The sequence below is a fragment of the Silene latifolia genome, chromosome 9 (assembly GCF_048544455.1).
Source record: "Silene latifolia isolate original U9 population chromosome 9, ASM4854445v1, whole genome shotgun sequence".
Taxonomy (NCBI): Eukaryota; Viridiplantae; Streptophyta; class Magnoliopsida; order Caryophyllales; family Caryophyllaceae; genus Silene; species Silene latifolia.
In genome coordinates this window covers 62,414,378-62,437,904 of record NC_133534.1, presented here as the reverse complement: position 1 = coordinate 62,437,904, position 23,527 = coordinate 62,414,378, and the positions used below count along the sequence as shown (strand labels likewise).

At 38.0% G+C, this 23,527-nt stretch overlaps 1 protein-coding gene across 1 annotated transcript; it reads right to left on the bottom strand.

Moving 5' to 3' along the window:
• Positions 1–7,190: 7,190 nt before the first annotated feature.
• Positions 7,191–9,850, bottom strand: LOC141599850 (transcription factor TCP4-like). The gene is made up of 2 exons (XM_074419978.1): positions 8,534–9,850; positions 7,191–7,606 (listed from the first exon to the last, which is right to left on the bottom strand). The coding sequence occupies exon 1, from the start codon at positions 9,680–9,682 to the stop codon at positions 8,534–8,536; it is 1,149 nt and encodes a 382-aa protein (XP_074276079.1). The 5' UTR covers positions 9,683–9,850; the 3' UTR covers positions 7,191–7,606.
• Positions 9,851–23,527: the final 13,677 nt, after the last annotated feature.

Sequence of the window (23,527 nt, the reverse complement as noted above, 5' to 3'; positions counted from 1 at the left end):
GATAAGACATGAGTGAATAGAATCATAACTAAACATGGGATCATATGTGTTTAAACCAACAAGAGTAAAAGAAACGATGGAATGAACAAGTAAGGCATAAGCAACAATAAATAAATGGAAAAGAAGGACAAGGAAACCGACACGGCCATTTAGCCACGAGCACGTATTTCAAGGACATGTGACCAAAGTAACCATCCCAATAATGCAAGACATTTACTACTCTTAGACTATAATTTCCCCGGTAGGACTACGATAATGATACGGTCCTAGTCTAAATCTGCAGATTCTCGGGTGTACATCCCGATTCGAGGTGCGCCAGCACAGCACGCACCCAAGACTCGACTACTAAAGAGACCGAGTACCCCAATCGCCAGAACAGCACGAAAGTGGCGGAAAGACTAAGATAAGACTCACTTGCCGAAACAAAGACAAGTGGCCAAAAGCCGTACTTGCGAGAAACAAAGACAAGTAGGCCAAAACCGTACTTTCCAGAACAGCACAAGTAGGTCAAACCCGTGCTTGCCAGAACAGCACAAGCAGGGCAAAAATGTATGTCAAGCATATACGATGGTAATATGGCATTTCTACAAGAACACGACTCTTACAAGTAATTATTTATAATAACCTTTTCATGCTTATAACATATAAATAAAACATTTCATTTCATAATTATACATGCCAGTTAAATAGAATAAACAAGTACAACAAACAAGTACATGGGACGGAATTATTAATGTCACACTCATACTTATGGCTTGCATCTCACCATAAGTACGGATGGGAACATCAGTCCCGGCGATCATATCGCAACTAGAGGGCCTATGGCTCACCCCTAGTGTCCGATAGGACCAAGGCTCAGGGACGGGATTATTAAGAATATGACTCTTCACAAATAACTATTTAATAATAAATAATTCATGCTTACATTAATAAATATATTTCACTTTATAAATTAACGTGCCGGGAAAATATAGCAAGCGATAATGAATAATTTACGTTAAGTGGAATTTACGGAGTAACATGTGACCAACTCAAGGGACTCATTTATGAGCCCAAAACACAAACTATATATGACCCATTAAATGAAACATATTAAGTCTAATACTATGATCATGTGAAGCCCAACATAAGATTTATATGAAATCCGATAAGTGACATACAACAAGCCCAATCACTTCATCATGTAAGACCCAATAAATTAGTCATATGGAGTCCAACTATTTACTCGCATAGAGCCCAAAACCCAATAACAATAACCAATTCAAACAACCAAAACAAGCTAATGTACATGTATTTGTATAAGCATGAGACGTAAATTTAATAACTTGCAAATGACGGGTATTCACACCATTTTTATAATATGGATAAACCGAGAACACTATATCCTCTAAATTGCAACCTCACCCTCAACAACCCAAACTCACCATGAAAACCGTCCCCACCGAGCAGCCATGAGCGGCCATAAGAAACGTATAAAGCAACCTCGGGATTTCTGTCCAAAACTAAGCCAATCACAACTCAAACGAGTCATATGAAACTGTCCATAACTTACCATAACCAGTCCCCACAACCTATAAATAACCATGTATGTAAGTCCGCATTTTAAGACAATTTAAAGACGGGTTTCCACGAGTAAGCAAGACGGAGTCTGAGTATGCCTAAGACGGGTACATATACACTAATGTTTCCATAACAAATCACCCTCCTTTACCACGCATAGCAAACCCCATGCCGCAGTCAAACTGCCCGTTACCATCCACACACACGGTCCCCAAAACAGAGAACGAAAACAGTAAAATGGAGGATAAAACAGGGGCGGACAGCCTAACAGATATACGATTTCAGGCAAACAACAAGGACACATTCGAGATGGGAAGAGCACTACTTAAACAGCGATAAATCCCGTCCAAAACCCCGCCAAAAGTGCACCTAGAAAATCAGTAATGCCATATACACAGTTCCTCGAAGCAACAACAAGCAACCCTTGGTTTTCGAATACGATAAAACTGTGCTAAACAAGCCATGGAACGACCAATAGCCAACTAAGCTGACCACAACTTAACAAAATCAACTCCTGAGAAAATACATAAAGATTGAAACTTTACAGTATACACAGTAAAGGTCGAGTAGGGAGGGCGAGAATATCGACTCATTGTCGAGTAACCTATCACCGTTACCTTTAACTCTCAAATTCCCGAGTAAAAACGTCCAAATCACGAGCCTTTCTTCAGTCTTCAGCTAAAAAGAGGAAAACAAGTCGATTAAGACAAGAAACCGAGTTGCCACTTAAGATGCCATTTCGAAACCTAAACAAAATTGATACTTTCTTACCTTAAAAGAACGAGGAAGGAACGAGGAAGCTAATAGTACAAAAATAATGGAGTTTAGTTGAGAAATAAGAGAGGAAATGGCGGTTGAAGGTGACGGAAATGGATGTTTGTTGTTGCTGTTGTTTTCGTCTGATGTCGCTGCAGATAGAACAAAAGAAGAAGAAGGAGGAGGAAGATGGAAGTGGGACACGGTATTACCACAAGTCCACAACCACACAAAGTATTAATAATATTAACAATATAATAATATATATATAATAATAATAATAATAATAATAATAATAATAATAATAATAATAATAATAATAATAATAATAATAATAAAAGAATTATATAATAAAATATAAAAGAGATATTTAGAGGTAGGGTGTAAGAGGGTAGGTGAGCATGTTGTCGATTTCTGGTTGGTCCGGATTAAAGCAGGTACAAAGTAAAATGTGACGGTCTATAGCTAGACGGATGTTGAGACGGGAATTATTATTATTACTACTGTCACCATAATCGTCCGATCAAAATATCTAAATACATTTATAAATTATGCCTCAAGAATATAATTTAATAATACGTATTTTTATAAAAATGAGCTTTTATATAATACGTTCATAAAAATCGTGTTTGACATAAAATTAATTAAATCGAATAATTCAAAAATATAAATTAAAGTGATGAAGCGGTTTAATAAATTTTAAATGTCAAAAGGGGAAATTCGCGGGTGTTACATACTCGGCCGAGTATGTGTATACTCGACCGAGTACGTCGTCTGATAGCGTGTTATTATAAAACGTGGAGACTTAAACGTAAATCATTTTCGACGGTTCTTTTATCACTCCTAAACTTAATCTCTCTCTCCCAATTCTCTCATCTCACTTTATACATTTTGGGTGGCCTTGAACACTAATCCGGGAAGGGAGACGGGCTATGCATGAAGTCATCGAGTCAGGTTATCGTCGTCTTCGGCATCGGTCTGCATCTCAAGGTGAGTTTGTGAATAGTTGTTATCTTTTAGTAGATCTTGAATAGCTTAGTGATAGAATACGGTTGCTACTTGTAGGATTCGATGTGGAGTCTTGCTTGGCTTTATATGATGGACGCACTTTCACGGAATAGCAAAAAGTTAGGGTTTCTCTACTCAGTCGATTGCGTAATTAATTTGACATTGTTTGTGATTGATTGATTGATATGATTCGTTGGTTTGAGATTGGTTGAGTAATATTGTGATTGGTATTGTTGTGATGGGACCATGTTCGGGAGATGGTTCCAACCCCATGTTCGCCTCTTGTGGCTCCCATCACAAGAGGGATGTGCACATTAATGATCTGGGTGCGCTCGTTGCGATGAGCGGGGCTTAGGTGGGAACGGCTGCGGTCCCCCACTTGCGGTGAGGATTACCTGTTGCGATGGGTAATCTTGCAGGACTACACATTTAACCGTGCAATCGGTTACTGACTAGTAATGGAGTTGGAGAATGATATTGCAGTCGGATTGGTTGTGTTTGTGTATTGATTGTAACTCTGTATTCTTATCTTGGTTATGCAGTTGAGTGACCCAATTTGTTGGTTTCAAAACTGTGGTGATTCATTCGGGGATGGTGAGCAGTTGGTTTAGCAGGTGTTGGTTGATATTTTGCTTTTGGGATATGGAGTAGATCGAGTCACACGCTGTCTAGCTAGCTGCCGCTGTCACTTATGCTTAGTAGTTTCCTTCAGTTGATTCGCAGTTGTATTCCTTTTTTTTATGTTTGTGTAAACTGTAAGAAACATTTGATAAATGTTCTATTATGGTCTATTTCATATACATTAGCTCGAGCAACCGAGATGGTAACACCCTTAGTTATTGGGGAAGGTCTTGTTAAGGCTGCTTGGTATGTGGGGGTGTAACAATCCATACCTTAAAGGTTTGAGTGGTGTGTATAGTACACACTTGATGGACTCACCTACGTGATTGTGGAGTGTCGGCCGCTTCCTATGAGAATTGGCGTGGGCTATTCTCTAATGAATTTATGAGACAGGGTTTTATGGGGTCTTATATTACTCGAGTGAGTTGTTCTTATATTCATGTTATTGTCAGGTTCAAGACTATGTTCACCTGATAATAACTAATAATTTCTTACTTTTTCTTCCTGTTTGTTTAAGTTTGGACCAAGTGGGGGGAATGTTGGAGTTGGATGTTGCTCTAAACTTAAGTGTAATAACTTTGTCCCACATTGGTAGAATAGTCGGGAGTTATCGCCTTATATATGGATTTGTGTTATCAAGTGTTAACTAGACTATAGTCCTCCCACGCACGCCGCTGCCGGCTCGGCTTGGTCCGGTTCATATTTTTGACACGTGCACGGTGGTGAGGCTACGTTTTTGCTCTAGGTCTAAACATCTTCCTCGGATTCTAGCTATTGAGATTCTGCCTGCTAAACATAATCACACATTAATATACTGCTTTTATTTCTGATTTATTACAAATCTTCCCGTGTTTGTGACCATTAATCAGGAATCTTCATGGTCTCCTTTTATAGCTGTTACACGGATTTCCCCTATAAATATCGTTTGTCTTCAACACTTGTACAACATAAGAAAATCACATAAACATCAATTATTCTCATTATAGACGGATATATCTGTCTAAAGTGAATAACGAGTCAAATATGCTTGAAGTGTTGACATTTTTGGGCCCCACCATAGAACTCGTTGCTTGTCTTATGCTTAAAGTTGGTGAATACTTGGCCAGTCTATAACTATAGACGGATATTTCCTGTCTATAATAAGAATTTGTGCATAAACATATACTCCCTCCGTCCCGGTGAATTGTTATCTGTTTCCATTTTGAGGTGTATCATTCATTTGTTATCTATTTCTATTTTGGGCAAGTATTGAACAAGTGGCTAGTGTATGGAAGTGGCAATTGTTCCTTTATTTTATTAGTTTGTGTCACATGCATTTGTCTTTGTGTAAAAAGGAATAGATAACAATTGACTGAGACGGAGGGAGTACTTCTCTCCTTCTATATTCTAATTATATTGAGAACATTTCCCACTTCTATTTTTGGAGTGCAACAAAGGTGGAAGACGTTAACTTTGGAGTCGGTGACCAAGGTACCCACGCGCACCGTAATAGATGTTTAACTGACTTAGGGCAGTGTCCTACCCAACGTTTCGATTAAGGTTATTTTCTATCAAATAAAGTTCACATTTCCTGCGGTTATTAACCAAGCCAATTAGTAGCTTCCAAACTACTTTAAAATGAACAAGGATATAGGCTTCCCTTCAAAAAAAAACAAGGATATAGGCTGAAGCTGTCTCTTTCGTTTGGGGCTTTCTTAAAGATAAAGCCGACTCTTTTAATGACTGATCTGCCTTTATTCATTTATTGTCCATAGAAGTGCAAGTTGAGATGACAGGCTTTGTAATTTTTTATTCATAATTTGGTCACTCCCCTACGAAGGCAAAAGCGAGTACTTAAGGTGACAGCTTTATGGCAACGCCGGCGTGTTTAGGCAATGGCCAACGTGGGGTTAAGTTTTGGGATCGAAATAGTTATGTTTGTGCTTAAATAAAAGCTCAAAATGTCTGAAATGAGTCAAATGAGAAAATTTTTGTTAAAAAGTTAGGTTTGAGATTTAATGATAGAACCGGTACATTTTCTCGAATTCTATAACATTTTCTCGAATTCTATAATATGTTCTGGGTTTTATTATGTTATACACATACCCAGAAGTATTCTTAGACAGTATGTCAAGTCATAAAAATAAGTTAAGTATACTAAAATGTCACTCTTTTATATATTACTCCCTTCATTCAACTCCATAAGGCCATTATGCTTTATCACGTTTGTCAACACGGCTTTTAGCCTTTTACTGAGCAAATATCTTTAGTTACGTATTTGCAAAAACTATAAAAATTAGATATTTTTAATGTACTCTTAAAGACGAATCATATAAGATCTCACATGAATATATTTTCACTTGTGTATCGAGAGAAAATTGAAGTTGAATGTCCGCTTGTGAATAATGTGCAAAAGAGATAATAGCCTTATGGAGTTGAATGGAGGGAGTAATATACTACGTTCACTGTTTACTAATCAATAAATAAATTATCACACCGAAATATATAACGGTTAAAGAAATGGAATTACGATAAATTGAATAATTTTGGAACTAATAATTATGTTTAGAGGCATAATAAGATGATTTCAAAGAACTGAATGTATATGTTTAAATTTGGAAAAAACATGGCTATATTTTAGAAAATGGAAGCCTCTTTATTTTTTCAAAGTCCCGACATCTGCCGTATTAGCCAATAACATTTTGACATTTTAGACTCATAGTGTAATGTCGTTTTTTAATTAGGGTATGACAATCTCCATCCCTAAAAAATTAGTGTCTCATTCAACAAATTTTCTTATGTTGATTAAATTACTCAGATATAAATATGAAAAACATAAATAATAAATAACTAGTTGTATAAGAGAGGCTTCCACAATATACTTATGAAACGTATATTCTATCGTTACCTATTTAGTCCCTCCATTCCGGTCAATTGTTGTCCTATAATTTTGGCACAAAAATTAAGGAAAGAGGAGAGAGCTAATTATGAAATGATAAATGGACCAAATTAAGTGTAAAACATCAAATTGCTCATCAAATGCATGCATTCCTAAAATATAAATGACAACAATTCAATAAGACATCAGAAAATAGAATAGGACAACAAATGATTGAAACGGATGGAATATATAAGTTTGAAGAAATTTATAATATCGAAAGTGAAAAGGCTTACATTGAGTTATCAAAAGACGAAAACGGGTTTATAATGTTAAATAATGGAGCACATTTCTTAAAAAAAAAAAAGGAAAAAAAAACATCTAAATATCATGAAAAGTGTAATAGCTAGTGGTGTTATACATGATGAGGATTACAACAAGAATGCATCATTTGGAGCATAAGTTAATGCATTGCCTGAATCATAACACACCCCAAAAAGTTTCACCAAAATTGGAGACATTTCAGTTCTGTTACATAAAAAACTGAAATTAAACAAGACTATTAATATTTAATACTATATTAAAAAAAAATTTTGCTGAAGCTAGATAGATGATAAAGATGCCAGTTTACTACTCATGAAGAGCACCAAAATATGGCATTGTTTGTTGTAGGAGAATCGAATCTAGCATACATAATGTGGTTTTCATGATTGCATCAAAGCGGACATTCCCTTCTCATACTTGTGTTTGCATTTGACTTGTTCAATTCTCTTTTTTCTTCTGCTTTGCATCAAATGTCCTCATCTGACAATACCAAAATCTTAGAATAATTCCTTGAAATATCATACAATGTTAATAACCTTAAACCACTATTAATCAACATCTTTGAATATATACTGTTATGATCTAAATCCATGTCCCACATCGATAGAGTAAAAACGATAGGTCATTTTTACAAGTATCTACAAAAATATAATAGTATGAGGATTTTGGGAAAGAGTCAAAAAGTATATCTCTGTGGGTTTGGCTCAAATCGGACAATATCGAACTATTATAAACAGTGAACACAGGTACAACAGAGGCCCAAAAAAAAGTATTCGCACAACATATACAATCATGTTATTAATTGCACATCCCAATCTAATAACCAACTGAGAGAGTCTCATTTAAAACCTTTTTAGATGTAAAATCAATAAATAAAAGGTTTAATAAATAGTTACTTTAGAATGTTTGAGTGTATTAACTATCTGCTTTATACACTAATCCTTGTGTAGAACCGTTTTATATAAGGGTATTTGCCTAGGCGATTATTCTTACATACCGTCTATTCCGGTCATCTGTTAATCTTTGGTTTTGGCAAAAAAGAAAAAAAAAACAAGGAGAAGAGAGGGCAGGAACATTTGTAGATGTTGTTATTGACAAACAAATGGAGAATATGGTATATGTATGATCAAATTACCCTTCAAACAAACATATTCCCAATATAAAAAGGTAAACTAATGAGAGAGAACAGGTAAACAAATAGCAAAAAATGGAGGAATTAAATGATATCACGACCATATTTTGAGGTTGTATCAGCGGCATTTAGGGTGCTATAGACCACTATTTTGGAGATCAAGTCTTAAACCGAGATTTAATATACCATGTACTCCATATGTAATTATTATTTGTATAATCATATTAACTACACCCTATTTAACAAACTAAATACAAAGATGTGGTTAGGTTTACCTATTGTTGGGTTGAATCAGTTGACAAGGAAGATGAGGAAGCCCTATTAGACATTGAAGCTCCAGTAGCATGCAAATCACCATGAATTTGTGATGGAATGTAAAACCCCATCAAACTATCAGATCCATGTCCGATACCTGACATCGATTGATCATGATGACTATTATTACTATGATTATGAGCCGGATTATCCTCGAAAACCCGGGTTAAGGAAGAGTAGCTGGACTGAAGGGTACCCCGCTGATTATTATGAGAATAAGTAATAGGCATTGTTGACCCTTGTTGGTTCATCAACAATGCTTGTGTTGACATCAATGAGGGAGGATTAGTATTAAACAATATTCCACCTCTGGCCTCACCACCAACACTACTACCACCGCTATCGCCCACCCAACCCATTAACCTCGTAAATCGACCCACATCATGATGATGTGCCCACCCACCATCAAACCCTCCTTGAAAAAGGGCTTGGTCATGACCCGGGTGAGCATGATGCCCAGACGCACCACCACCACCCGGGTCATTAAGAGAATGAAGTGACAAACACAAATCTTGATGATTAGGGTGAGTTCCCCTAGAAATCAACTCATGAGGGTAATTTTGGAAATCAAGAGCATTATCATTATTATTAGTATTATTTTCATGAGATGTGTCATTAGTAGGGAAAAAAGATTTCATACTACCACCTAAGGATTGTGAGTCCACACAATGTGGAACATAAAATTGTGATGATGACCCTGAATTATTATCATTTCCATCACCACCCAAACACATTTGATTAGACACTCCTATATCATTACTATTATTATTATTATTATTATTATTATTATTATTATTATTATTATTATTATTATTATGAGAAGCAATAGGGTCCCAAGGTGGTAACTCAGCCAACTTATCAATAGAAGCCTTAGCTTTGTTGATAAGCCAGTCAACAGCTTTGCTAGGCCTATCATACCCCAGCCGGTCTTGAACATCGTAGAATTGGATGGCGGTGTGGGCAGCTAGTCGAACCCTCCGGTCTCTTGGTCCCTTGGCCGTGAACACCTTGCTGTGCCGGTCCTTTCTACCCGTTGCCCGGATAATATGTCCCCCTTGTACTTGGACTATTTCTCCTCCTCCTCCTCCTCCTGTTGCCTTTAGCCCCATTCTTCCCCTTGGTTTTGGTATAGTTACATGATGGTTTGTTATTTCTTCTTGCTGGGAATCCTGATTTCTTTCACCTTGAAAATCCAGGTTATATTTTTTTTTGAAATATTTTGATGTTTTTTTCAAGGAAAAGAAAATTGAGGAAGGAAATGAAAGGTGGCTCAGAATTTAGCTAGTAGATGAAGATAAGACAAGGAAAACCAACTTTTTGTAGGTAAAATAAAGCCAAAAATGTGAAACCTGGTTTTTCTGAAAACTTCTGCAGTATTTTTGTTGTTGTTGTTGTTGTTGTTGTTGTTGATGATGCTGATCCCAAGAAAACAATTGCATTAAACTCTATATATTAAGATCCCACTGCCCAAAACAAGGAAAAATTGAACACAACAGCCTAAGAAGTAAATATGAAGCAAACAAAAATTACTGAGATTTTATGTGATTTTATTAAGTAAGTTTGACAGGAGGTAATATAGTTTGGTTTCTCAAAAGAAGGGGTTTTCTTCTAAAAACAGACAACACGAGAAACCAAAGAGGGTTCTGCCAACCTTCCTGCAAAGGTAAGTGGGGAAAAAGAAACAAGAGAGAGGGTGGAAAAGGAAGAAGGGTTTTGTGAATTGAGCATGTTTAAGGGTTTTAAAGGGGATGTGGATGGAAGAAATAGTGGGGTTGGAACATAATAGTGGGCAATTATTGTGGATGTAATTGTGATACAAACAAATTATTACATTTTGTCTAGATCTTTCTACAAGTGGAGTGACATAACTGACTAGATGATTTTCTTAAATTAACTCTAATCTTATCTTTATTAATTCAGAAGACAATACTGATTCCAGGACGCGCCACATCATTAATACAACTTTTTTTTTTAATTTTTTTTTTTGGAAATTCAGGTTATGGTGGGACCCGTTAGTGTGCAAGTATTTATTTCTTCGAATCCGTCAATACAAACCTCGACAAAATTCCGTCTTAGAACAAATACTATGAAATAATTTTATACATTCCGAATAAATGAAATTAATGGCATATAAGCGGAATGAATTACAAATCGGAATAAATGAAACTAATTACAAATTATTGATTTACATAATTTAAAAAAAATAACAATAAAATTACATAATTACGAGAAGGAATTATATTTAATTACGGGAGTGAATTACATATAATGCGAATAAATTACATGCATAATTTTTTTAAACTAGATAGTATGATATATTCTTTAAAAAAATCATGACGGAGTATTTACTTATAGTAAAAAAACTCGGCAACTTAACTACCAAAAAATTACAAGACACCGAAAATGGTAGGTGACAATGATACGCTACCGAGTAAATTTACTGTTCAACAAGCGTTTCAAGCAAAATTTATTTTTTTATCTCTAAAAAAACAAATAAATGTTGACATTTGTTGAAATATTTAAATTTACAAATTTTTAAAAATTATCACACAAATGATTAAAAATTGTTTTAATAAATATTTTTCTAAAATATAACACGATAATTAAACAATTGTAAAAATTTAACATATATTTTTTTTAAAAAAAAAAATCCGAGGATTTATTTACTTGGAGCAAAAATTATGGCAAATTTACTATCGATCAAGACTAAACCCGTCCACAACTTAAAACCGTGTACGAATCCTATTAAGACATTAGTAAATGTCACTTATCTGGATCTGCTTGCACAATTGTGAAATCCGGAATATCTCTAGCAAAGGGCAATCCTCGCCCATACTCACGAGATTGTTGAATCAGTAAATGAATATGTTTTGTCGCTTATTAAAAAGGATGAGAGAAATTATTTAAGTTCCGATGAGGTGTGTAGTGATGACAGAGGTACAGGTGACGGTGACATTAACTCTACTGAATTCATCAACAGTATAAAATGTGTCGGACTCCCGAATCAACAATTGAGGTTGAAGGTCGGTGCTATGGTGATGCTTTTGCGAAACATTGATCAATCACGTGGGTTGCGTAATGGTACGAGACTAATTGTGACTGATCTGGGGGCACACGTGATAAGACGTACTCTCTTAGGTAATAGAGTGCATATTGCTCGATTACGACTACTAATGTAGTCTATCATGAAATTTGTGATTCAGATATGCGTACTTCTACCACGACTACTAATGTAGTCTATCATGAAATTTTCAATTTTTAGAATAATTTGCATATGTTAAAGTTGATTATTAAATTATATTTCTTTTATCGGGATGTAAAGTTTTTTATGTAGGCAAATTTTATTTACAATAGTAGATTACGTTATTTTCTTTTAAACCATTGCATGTGAACACGTATTTGTAACAAGTTTAAACATTAATTATGTAGATCGCTGATTTAGACCAACTAGATAAGTAGAATAGAAATACAAGAAAAAAAATATATCCAAAAATATTAATACCGGCCCAAATACATACCCGTGCAATTTTGCACGGGTTTAAAACTAGTTTTATTTAATTTTAAAATAAACTATGTCATTTTCCTATTCCTTATAGTACACTCTCTCACTTATATAACCAACAACCTGCTAATCAAGTCATCTTTTTTAAAAAAAAAAAACTTTACTAATGATACGAAGCCGAGTTCTAACAACACTCACCCTCATTCACTTAATTACCTATCGTCATCAAAATACACCACCTTACCAAAAACTCAACCAGCCATACACCGCGCCAACAACCACTCCTCGTCGACGATCATTGTCACCGACAAAAACCCGACATCCACTCTGATGACAACATCCATGCACCCTATCAACACCGTGCATTTGGCTTGACTAGTAATGGGTGAACCAAACCAACCCTATCACTTCCTTTTTCGTTAATTAATAGTTTGGTGATTAATTATGTTTTGGTGTGATAGTGAATAAGTTGTCCAAGGATCCTATTTACAAACAAAATTAATCAAAGAAAATCAACAATGTTCAAACTATTAATTAATTTTTTAATCAAAGGCTTAATTCTGCCAAAACATCATGCAAAACTGGAGCAGTGATGAATTTCAATTAATTAGTAGCATCTATGATTTTTGTCCTAGAACTCTTGGGTTAGTTGTAGGGCAAAAACTTCAAATTAGTAGCATCTATGATTTTTTGAGAGTTGCTCATGTGCAACAAGGTTTAATGTTATTCTTCACACTCGAGTTATGCCTAGTCATAGGATTATAGCTTCAATGGCCATTCAAGAGCGGTTAGCTGCAGTTGATAAATTGCAGATCAGAGGATTTCAGTTGGCAAATCGTTGCTGTCTTTGTGAAGCAGATGCTGAAGATCATCAACATTTATTTTTTCACTGTCCTTACTCTATGGAAGTCTGGTATGGATTGCTACTTTGGATGCTGGTAAAAAGGTAAGCCAAAGATGTTATAGAAGAGTTAGAATGGTTAACTGCCACACGTAGTCGCAAGAATTGGAGGACTATTTGGTTTCAAGTTGCAATTACAGCTGCAATCTATCGTCTCTAGACTGAGAGTAATGCTAGGATTTTCAATCAAAAGAAACTTGATGCTTCTAGTTTACTAGATAGCATCTAAGGGCCCTTATTATCAAGAGATGCTTGATAATTTGTGTAGATAGAATTCCTCTTACTTTTGTATTTTAGCTAGGGGTGTTTCTTCGCGGTTCGGTTCACCGAACCGAACCGTTTGTACGGTGAACCGTACATACTGTTCGGCTACAAGGCGAACCTAAGCCGAACTGTTTTATACGGTTCATTTCGGTTCGGTGAACCTCGCAAAACGGTTCGGTTTCACGGTGAACCGTGAACCGTGAGAATGAATTTTTGTGCGATGGAAACAGCAATGGAGATCGAATTTTTGCACAAGAATCGACTTTTTTGTGGAAACGTCGAGATTTCAACAATGAAAATCAACATTAAACTGAAAACAACAACAATAAATTGAATAAAGCTACAACAATGAAAATAGGAAACCAAGTAGTGTTAGTCCAGTGGTAGCTGGGTTAAACCTTGAAGCTTGCAGAAATGAAAGAGTTGAGAGGTCCCAAGTTCGACTACCAGTTGGGGCGATGATCACTTGGCCACTGCAGCCCCCGAAGGGGGTGGCTTACATGGTCCATCACTACTACAGATACAGGCTATAACAACGGTCAAAAACCGTTGTTATATAAAAAAGCGGACGTTGTTAAAGCGTCCGTTGTAGAAGGTTTTAACAACGGTTGGTTTACTTAACGAAACCGTTGTTAAAACTATTAACAACGGTTTTATGTATAAAACCCGTTGTGGAAAGTGTGACTCAATTTTGGGGGGAAAGTTATAACAACGGGTTGTAATATACAAAACCGTTGTTATAACTAAAGACAACGGGTTGTTTTAAAATAACCGTTGTTGTTTGTTCTTAAAAAATAAAAAAAAATTAAATTAAATATTACTAGATGCATGCATAATTACTACTGTTAGAATTCGATGCATGCATTATTACCGACATCACTTTGTACATATGAACGGATAATATGGAATGAGAAGGGTTAGTAATAGGATTTGAAGCAAAGATTATTGAGAGATATGATGATGATTATTATGGCACAACTTCCTAACATATATATTAATTAAAAAGCAATTAACTCAACCCACACATTGCTTAGTATATATACATTGCATATCTCAACTAACATTTCCATTATCTCATATATTCATCTCCAAACTCTAACTGTTAAAACAAACTCTACTTAATCTTTCAAATCAAACTCAAAAAACTCTAACAAAATGAATGATTTCATCCTAAAGACTCTTACCATGATCGAGAACAACAACAACTTCATCCGCCGGTTCCTCCATATTGAGGAAAGTTTCAGTAACTAATTATGCGAACAATACTTAAACAAATAACATAATGGTCGATAAAAACACATACATGCAAAAGAAATAAATAGAAAAAGAAAATAATGACGATGAAACTAATAAAGGATGGGCGAGATTTACCCGATAAATACGAACGTAATAGACGATGAAATCACAGTGACGGCGAGAAGATAAAGCGACGATGAGAAAGAGAGAAATAGAGAAAGAGAGAAAGAGAGTGTGTATGTGTTTTGTGTTTGTTTGTCTGCTGTGTTTGTGTTTGTGTATCAAGGGTTGTGTTTTGTGGCTGCAGCAGACTTCTGTTTGTGTGGTTTATAGTATGGAAGGTATTGACAACGGTTATTAAACAACAACCGTTGTGAAATATGTTTTAACAACGGTTGTAAAAAACACCCGTTGTTAAATAAGTTTTAACAACGGGTTTCAAAAATAACCGTTGTGATTACTTTTCACTAACTTTGCGCCAATTTTGCGCCAAATTATTAACAACGGTTGTGCATGTGTAACCCGTTGTTAAAACTAATAACAACGGTTTTTATAACCATACCCGTTGTAATGGATTTTAGTAAAATTCGCGCCATACATTCTACAACGTCTATTGTGATTTTCGTGAATAATCGTTGTTAAAGGGGCGTTGTAGTTGCCTGGATTTGTAGTAGTGCATGTGGTGGTGCGGGAATGCATGGGCCGAGGGGAGGGGGGGGGAGGACTCAACCCCTCGTCATCAAAAAAAAAAAAATATAGGAATTACTGAAAACAACAATGAGTTGAAATTAAAGCTACAACAATGAAATAAAAACTAAAATTAAACAACAAAATTAAGAATTGAAAATAGAGCAAGAATTGAAATTGTTGCAAGAATCGAAATCGAGAAAACTTTCACTCTTACGGGTCTGATGTCTAGATAAGTGAATGAATGAGATCTGACAAAAGGAGGCGACGAGAGGAAGAAGCAGAGGACTAGAGTAGGCGTCGAAAGAAAGAAGCAGGCGGCGATGCAAGACCAGTGTGGGAATTGGATTTTAGGGTTTTTGAAGTTTAGAATGTGTGGTGAGAATGAAAGATAGAGATACGAGAGGGTGATGGTTTATATTTTAGTCAGATATTTTTTAATAAAAAAAAAAGTGTGCTTAAGCGGTTCGGTTCGGTTCACCGTGGTTATTATATAGCGAACCGAAACCGAACCGTTAATGGTGTATGTGTAACGGTTCGGTTCACCGAACCGATTGTGGTCTAACGGTTTGGTTAACCGAACCTTAAAAACATGCGGTTTTTCGGTTCGGTTTTTACGGTTCGGTTTTTTATGAACACCCCTAATTTTAGCGGATATTTTTGCAAAAACTGTAATATCTTTTCTCAATGAATGAAATGATAACCTTTTGCAAGAAAACATATCATGCATAAAGGCGTTGAGCATAGGCGTATTGCTTTCGGTTTGGGGTTGTACGGTGGTGTTTTAAATTCGATAGCTTGGTATTTGGGGGTTTTGGTATTCAATAGCTTGGTGTTTGTGAGTTGGTGATGTTGAAGATGAGAGGATAAACAAGGGGCTTGAAGCTGGTGAAATGATAAAGCCGTAATTAGACGTCGATGATTGTTGAGATGGTGATATGAACAATGGTGAAATTGGTGAGGTTGTTGATGACAGGTTGATAAGATAATGAAGAAGAAACTAGAAATTTGTGAAATGGAATAGAATCCACTTTACTTCTTTTGTAATACCCCATAGTTTAAAAGACTTATACTCGATAGAGTAAACCGAGTACTCGACCAAGTAGAGCTCACTCGACCGAGTGAGACTTGTAACTTTTTGAAACATTATGATGTTAAGTCACTCGACCGAGTGAACCGGGTACTCGGCCGAGTGCCATGTCGCTGTCCAGCTTTTGCACGGGATTGTGGTAGGTGGCCTATCACTTTCTAATCCTTATTTTTCAGATTTCCTCCCCTAAAAACACTCTCACTTTATCCCTTCTACTCTCTAGAAACACCTCTAAACATCATAAACACTATCCACAAAGATCTAGCCCTCACAATTGAAGATTTATCTTCCTGTGGACATGCCACCTACGTGCCAAGCCAATCTGTGGACGCATAGCGGTTTTTTGATAGCCACGCTCGGCGGCGTAAAAATGCATTCGACCGGATCGTTTTAGATCGGTCGGTTTCATCTCGGTAAGGGTCTCGAAACGATGCAAGAGATGTTCGGAGTCGCCACCAAGCATTTGTGAGATGCTTGGAACCCGTTCGAATCCATTTTATACCTAGGTCAACCAAGGTAAAAAGCGGTGTTTGACATTGGTACTAAAGATAAGGAGTCGTCCTACTTTAGCATCCTATCTCTAGAATGACTCTCGTACGCCCTGGATAAGGTCGTCCACTATCCAAAGTTTCTGAGTAAAAGGTGAAGGTACGTATTGGGAAGCCCTTTAATCGGACACCCAATCCCGCCCGCGGAGCGGGCTCTACTAATCGATCTTGGTTGGTTAAATGCAAAAGTTGATAAAACAGGTAAATGCATGAATGCGCATCCACAAGTTTTGAACCTAACATGTGAGCTTTCTATGTCGCTTGTTTATCCAAATATCAAGTAATTGATGTCAAGTTGGATTTATTGTTGATTGGCATGCAAGACGGAAATTAAACATCCATTTACCGAGTTAGGTTTATGGTGCATAACGTGATCCATTTGTCTTAGAAAGGCGTTTTGCAAATACAATGTAAAAGGGGCAGATTTGTCATATGATCTGTCTTGTATTCAGGTTAACTGAAATCGGGACCGTCCTAGATAAGTGCTGGAAAGGAAACAGAGTCTGCATTAGACAACCTATTAAGGAGCGAGCCGTTAGGCGATGGAAGCAGGCTTGTCCTGGTTTGAAAACTTAAAAATGGTTGTACTGTTTAGGCGCGCATCAGCAGAATGCCCAAGGGACGTCTTCTGACTGTTAAAATGTTTGTAAAATGATTTGAAAAGAGGGCGTTTGATCCCGTCTTGGTTTGAAAAGGTCGTTTAGACCGTTTTGGTGTCAATATGAGGAACGAGACTTGAATAATCATCATTGTATTGACATGTCGGGTTCAGTTTTGCAAGCTTGACATGAATAGTTTTGAAAAATGATTATGAGTTAATTGTATTAAGTTCATTTGTTTGTAATCAGTCAAGTTTTATCATCGTACTCGGGTTTAAACCAACATGGTATGTGGAACCAGGAATGACTTTATGTTTATGACTAAGGTGTTTATTTTAAAATGTAAAGAAATGAAATAAAAGGTTTTAAAATACCCTTTAAAATGTAATTAACCAAATATTATCACCGAAACACGGATTAAACTGCCATGGTATGAGGAACCAAGGGTGAAAATGTCTTATGGTTAAAAGTTTATCATGAAAATGATTTGAAATATTTGAAATGGTAAAAACCGATTGTAAATAGGAAATGAAATAAAGAGGAAAGATGAGAGCAAACACGGCGGGATTAAGGCCTGAGAGGGCATTGAGGCGCGAGCCTCTCTGCTATGCAAGCAGCCCCTGTCTCCGGCCAAAGTCCGATTTTGGCTCATCTAACCTATATTTGAACCATGTTATGCATGTTTTAGCATGTTATAGTCATAAAACAGATGAAAAACATGAAAGAAGAGGATTCTTACACCCTCATACTTATATGCTAGGCTTGAGATGAGAAATCGATAAAAGTGTATCAACTTGTTAGGTGGGAAAATTCGGTTGAAAACCATTTTAGCAATGTAAAAGAGTGTTTTGTTAAGTTTAGTGATGGTGTAGTTGGTCGAAGTGGTCGGTCAAGTGATTTAATGCACAATGATGGTACCAAACAATGTGTAAGGCTTGTGTTTTCGATCGATAGGTCGAAAACACGTGTCGATTTGTGACTTAAGAAGTCGAGTCTAGAATTTTAAGGAAGAAATAAGGGGGCGGACACTCGCGTACCTTCAAATGGTGGCATTTGAGGGGTATTTATAGGAAAATATGTGGTTGTGTGGGTTTTGAGCGACGTGGCTGCATGGGCTACTCGAAGAGGCGCGAGCCATTTCCCGGGTCTTTGAGCTGTCTTGTCACTATTACGCAATTGAAATCATGTTTTGTTCTATCCTATATTTTGGATGACATGATTTGTACTTGACCATTCAAGTATTTCGGGAATACTTAACATGGAATTTTTGAGAAGTTTGTTTTTTGTGTTTGACTCAGTTTGACTCATTGTTGGAGTCGGGATTTGAATTTTTGAGTCGGTTTTTGGTCCGGTGTCGGTTTTGACTCTAGTTAGTGTCATTGCGACCCCGTCGTCGTGCATTAAACACTCCAGGTACTTTTAAAAAGTTTTATTTTCTAAATCGTTTTAAGTTTTCCGACGTATAGTTATACAAAACTGTCGATCAAACGCTGCGATTCCTACGCATGTTGTAGTCCGATAATCATCGAGTGTTTGTTCGAGACTCGACAGATACTGGGTATCTACAGAGCCCCCACTTTGACTAAGGCTTGGACAGGGCGAAAGTCAAAGTATAGCCCCTAGGTCAATCGAAGATTACAACCTGGAGACCGAAGCGACGTCGAGGCGGCTCGAAAGGATTCGGGCCAAGAACCTGCCATCGGGAAGGGCGACGCCAAGGCGACTCGAGGATACGAGTCAAGGACCTGTCGTCGGGAACAGTTTAGAGTTTGTCGACTGTCCGTGTGGGTCATTTTAAGTCCGTTAGACTACGTACGAAGGCTCGCCAGCCATAAGAAGGAGTCATACCTAAGGCATCTTCGGGATATGTCCTTGAGTTGTTTCTTATTTGCGGGCAAAGGCTCGCCAGCTATGCTACGGATATGATGGGGCTCGCCAATCGTGTCGAGGTTACGTTGTGAGGCTTGCTAGCCATGTTGAATGTGATAGGTTTTGAGGCTCGCCAGCCATGTTGAATGTGATCCGTTTTGAGGCTCGCCAGCCATGTTGCGTGTGCGTTGTGAGGCTCACCAGCCATGTTGAATGTGCGTTGTGAGGCTCGCTAGCCATATTGAAAGCGGCACATTTTAAGGCTCGCCAACCATGTTGAATGTGCATTGTGAGGCTCGCCAGCTATGTTGAATGTGCGTTGTGAAGCTCGCCAGCCATTCTGAAGGTTGAATGACCAACTGTGGGAAATAGACGTGTTGGACGGGTCTATTTCGAGAGGTCGTTTGAGTTTAGCGGGCTCAGTGGGGAAGCCTCCGATATCCTGCTGGGAAATTTCGGTGTTTATATTGGATGTTTTTGGTGCCGGAAAGGGATAGACTTATGAGCCTGACTCCCGCGGTCGACGGTGCTTTTGAATCTCGATGTGAGGTAACGGTTTTTATGGACGTTTGTTTTGAAATTTGAAATTTGAAGAAACAACGAATTTGGATTTCACTATTTCGTTTTTGTGATTTGAAAATGACGGTTTTTAATGCCGTCTTTGGAAATTTGTGGAAATAGCGAATTTGGATTTCACTATTTCGTTTTTGTGATTTTAAAATGACGGTTTTTAATGTCGTCGTTGGAAATTTGTGGAAATAGCGAATTTGAATTTCACTATTTTGTATTTGCTTGAGAAAATGACGGTTTTTAATCCCGTCGTTTGAAAATTTGTGAAAACAGCGAATTTGAATTTCATTATTTTGTTTTTTTTTTTGAAAAATGACGGTTTATAATTCCGTCGTTGAAAATTTGCTAAAATAGCGACTTTGAGTTTCACTATCTTGTGCTTGTTTAAGAAAATGATGGTTTTTAATTCCATCATTGGAAATTTTGTGAAAATAGTGTGGACGCTGGGCCAAAGCCCAAAGTTTCGCTGAAAAGCAAGGAACACCTCGAAGAGGCGCGAGCCTTCCTGCGAGGGAAGGAGTCTCCCCTTTTTCTGTAAAAAGACGCGAGGTAGCCAAGCTCCTCATTTTCTTCATCTTCTTCTTCAAAAACACGACTTTTCCAAGAAAAATCGCCATTTTTGGGTCGCGTTTCTTCCTTGCTTTCGTGCTACAAACATCATGTCATCTCAAGGTATGTTAATCCTCTTGAATCCATTTGAATTTGTTTGTCTTTTTGTGGATTGAATTAGGGCGAAACCCTAACCCTTCGAAAAATCGATTTGGGCGTTTTTGTTTAGCCCATTTTTGAGTGAAATTGATGATTGCATTAGGTTAGAAATCTGTTTAGGAGTATAGGGGTGCTTTTAGTTTGCATTTTGGTCCTCGTTCTCGCTCCCTAGGCTCGAAAAACGTGAATGAGACAGAAAATCGTCTTATTTCCAATGCCATTTTCGTTTTGCTTGAGTTGTGTGCCCCACTAGGTTGCATTGTAGTAGGGGAAGACCATCTTTGCTATATTGAACCTTCGTTGGGCGTTCTGGGCAAAATTTGAATTTTTGCCTTTGTGAGACGATCTTATGCTGCTGAAATAAGCGTCTGCTTGGGCTCAAACTGAGCGGGTTTGTCTTGAAGTGGACCTTAACGGCAGTTTAGGTTACTTTGAGATGTGATTAAATCACGTTGTTTTGTTGTGGTCGTATTTTGAATTTTTGACTCGTTTCTGCCCGAATTGGCGTAAAATCGCCTTGTTTGAGCTGTGAAAAAATACCCAGTTGTGTCGGGAATTTTTATTGTTTATTCGGCGGACCTGGTGTGGGCCTTGAGGTGTTGGGTGGTTTTTGTAATTTTTGTCGTTGTTTTGACTCGTATTTTGCTTGAAAAGAAGGGCGAGTCGTTTTTGTGCGATTTTTTTGAAGTGTTTTTGTTGAATGGGTTTGGGCGGGTTTGCCGTTGTTTTGTTTTTTCATCTGCAGGTGGTTTGTTTTCGGATTTTGTCCATTTTATGCCGTCGTAATGCCGAAATTTCGGCTGACGTTTTGTTTTGTCCTGATTGTAGGCGAGTGTTATGGGGCCTTTGGGTCCGTTGCTGAGGCTTTAGAGGCCTTGTTTGGGACTGGGCCGATTAGTACTCCGGCGAGTGTGCCCGAGGTGGTGGTAGAGGACACTTCCGAGAAGGAGCCCACTGAGGAGGTTATTAGAGCCGAGAGAGCAACAGAGGCTTGTCAGGAGGCCGTTGCTGGGGCCGTTGCTGCTGAGGAAGCCACGAGGGCTCGAGAGGAGCCCGTTGTTGAGGCTGTTGGTGGTGGGAGGGCTCAGACTGGGTCTGAGGCCGGTACCTCTGGGAGGAGGGTTAACACTGTGAGGAGGGGTCCTCAGATTCCTAGACAGAGGCTTCAGAACGTCGCGGGGGTCATTGAGAGGCCTTTTCCTTGTCCCATGGAGTCTCACGGGGCGAAGAGACAGAGAGTGGAGACGGAGGTGGATGACGTCTTCATCGTGAACTGGGAGGCTAGACGGGTTACAGCCCCTGGGGGGGGGGGGGGGGGGGTGAACTGTGAGCGGCGCCTGCTTGGGCCGAGGGCTTTGACGGTAGCAAGTTGTTTTTGCGGCTAGACACTCACATCTCTTACCGTGCACACGAGGGCTTTCACTACTCGAGGGAATGGACTAGGAATCGGCCTTACTCCTCTTTGGTACGAGCCTCTCCACAGACCCCGGGTTTGATTGTTCGGTATGGCAACCCACCCTTTAAACCAAAATCCTTTTAAATGCACTCAGCATACCGTTATAATGCCTGTTGTAATGCTTGTATCATATGTGATCACCATTTTCTAAACAAAACCATGATGAATTTTGTAAAATCAAAAATCTCTATTAAAATGTAAATAATTTCGAAAAAAAACCTAAATTAGCGCAAAATGAGTCGAAACTCTATCCAAATACCGAGTCAAAAGTCGGGCCTCAAAAAGCCCATTTCAAAACCTCACTTCGAGTTAACACTCCTACAACTACACTATAGTTGGTTAGGACGAACATTTCAAAACTTTGTCATTTTCAAACCTCGCTTACACAAGTGGCACACTCCCACTTCACAGTTTGAGTCTTTTCTTTGAGTAAGTGTGCTAGAATGGTCGATCATGTTTTGATTCGTCGTCAATCTCCTATCCAGTTTCCAAGATGCCCGGAACTAGTCACGCAAGTGTCAATGGACAACCACCGAATGGTAATGATCTAATCTTAGCTGCGCTCGCTCGTCTCCAAACAAGTCAAGAACAAACTTATGAATGCCTTAATGCCATCGAGAATCGAATTGTTGCGGTAGAAACTAGACTACCTCCTGTAGAAGATGACATTCCTAGCCAATGTGTGAATGACAACCTTCCATCTTATGTTGGACAACCAGAAACCAACCCTCCAGTAGGTTTTACTGAAGCTGCGAAACGACTCCAATACTTGGAGGAGAAATTGATGTACCTCAAAGGAGATGATATCTATATGGAGAACAATCGCAAGTATGAGGCCGTGAGTGCCAAATTACCAACCAACTTCAACATGACTGATATCCTGAAGTTCAAGGGACATAAAAACCCCCTGAACCACATTCGTGTTTTCAAAGACTACATGTCTATCAAAACCATCAAACCCGAGATGTTCTTAAGGATCTTTCCTTCATCTCTCGACACTATTCCTAAGCAATGGTTCTACTCCCTAGAGTACAAGAATATTGACACCTGGGACGACACCGTAATCGAGTTCATTAAACAATACGCGGATAATGCTGAAATCCAAGTCAATATGCGCACTCTAGAGGTTCTTACCCAAAATGAGAAAGAAGGTTTCACCGACTTCCTAAGTAGGTGGAGGAAGACTAGTACCCAACTTATCGAACGTCCAGATGAAGCTACCCTTGTGCAAAAATTCGTGGATAACTTAAGGCCCATTTATGCAAACCACTTGAGGTACCAAAACATTAAGACCTTCAAGGATCTAACTATACTAGGGACAAGAATTGAAGATGACATCCGTAAAGGACTCTTTTTCAAAACGGTAGGTCGTGGATATTAAGGCTCAAGAAGTTGTTCCTACGGCTCTACTAGCAAGACTGATGAGGTTAACCTTCTCGAATCATCAAAGAAGAATAACCCACAAAAAAAGTTCACAAACATTGGCGATACATACTCCTATGCTTTGAAGAGATTGATGAAACA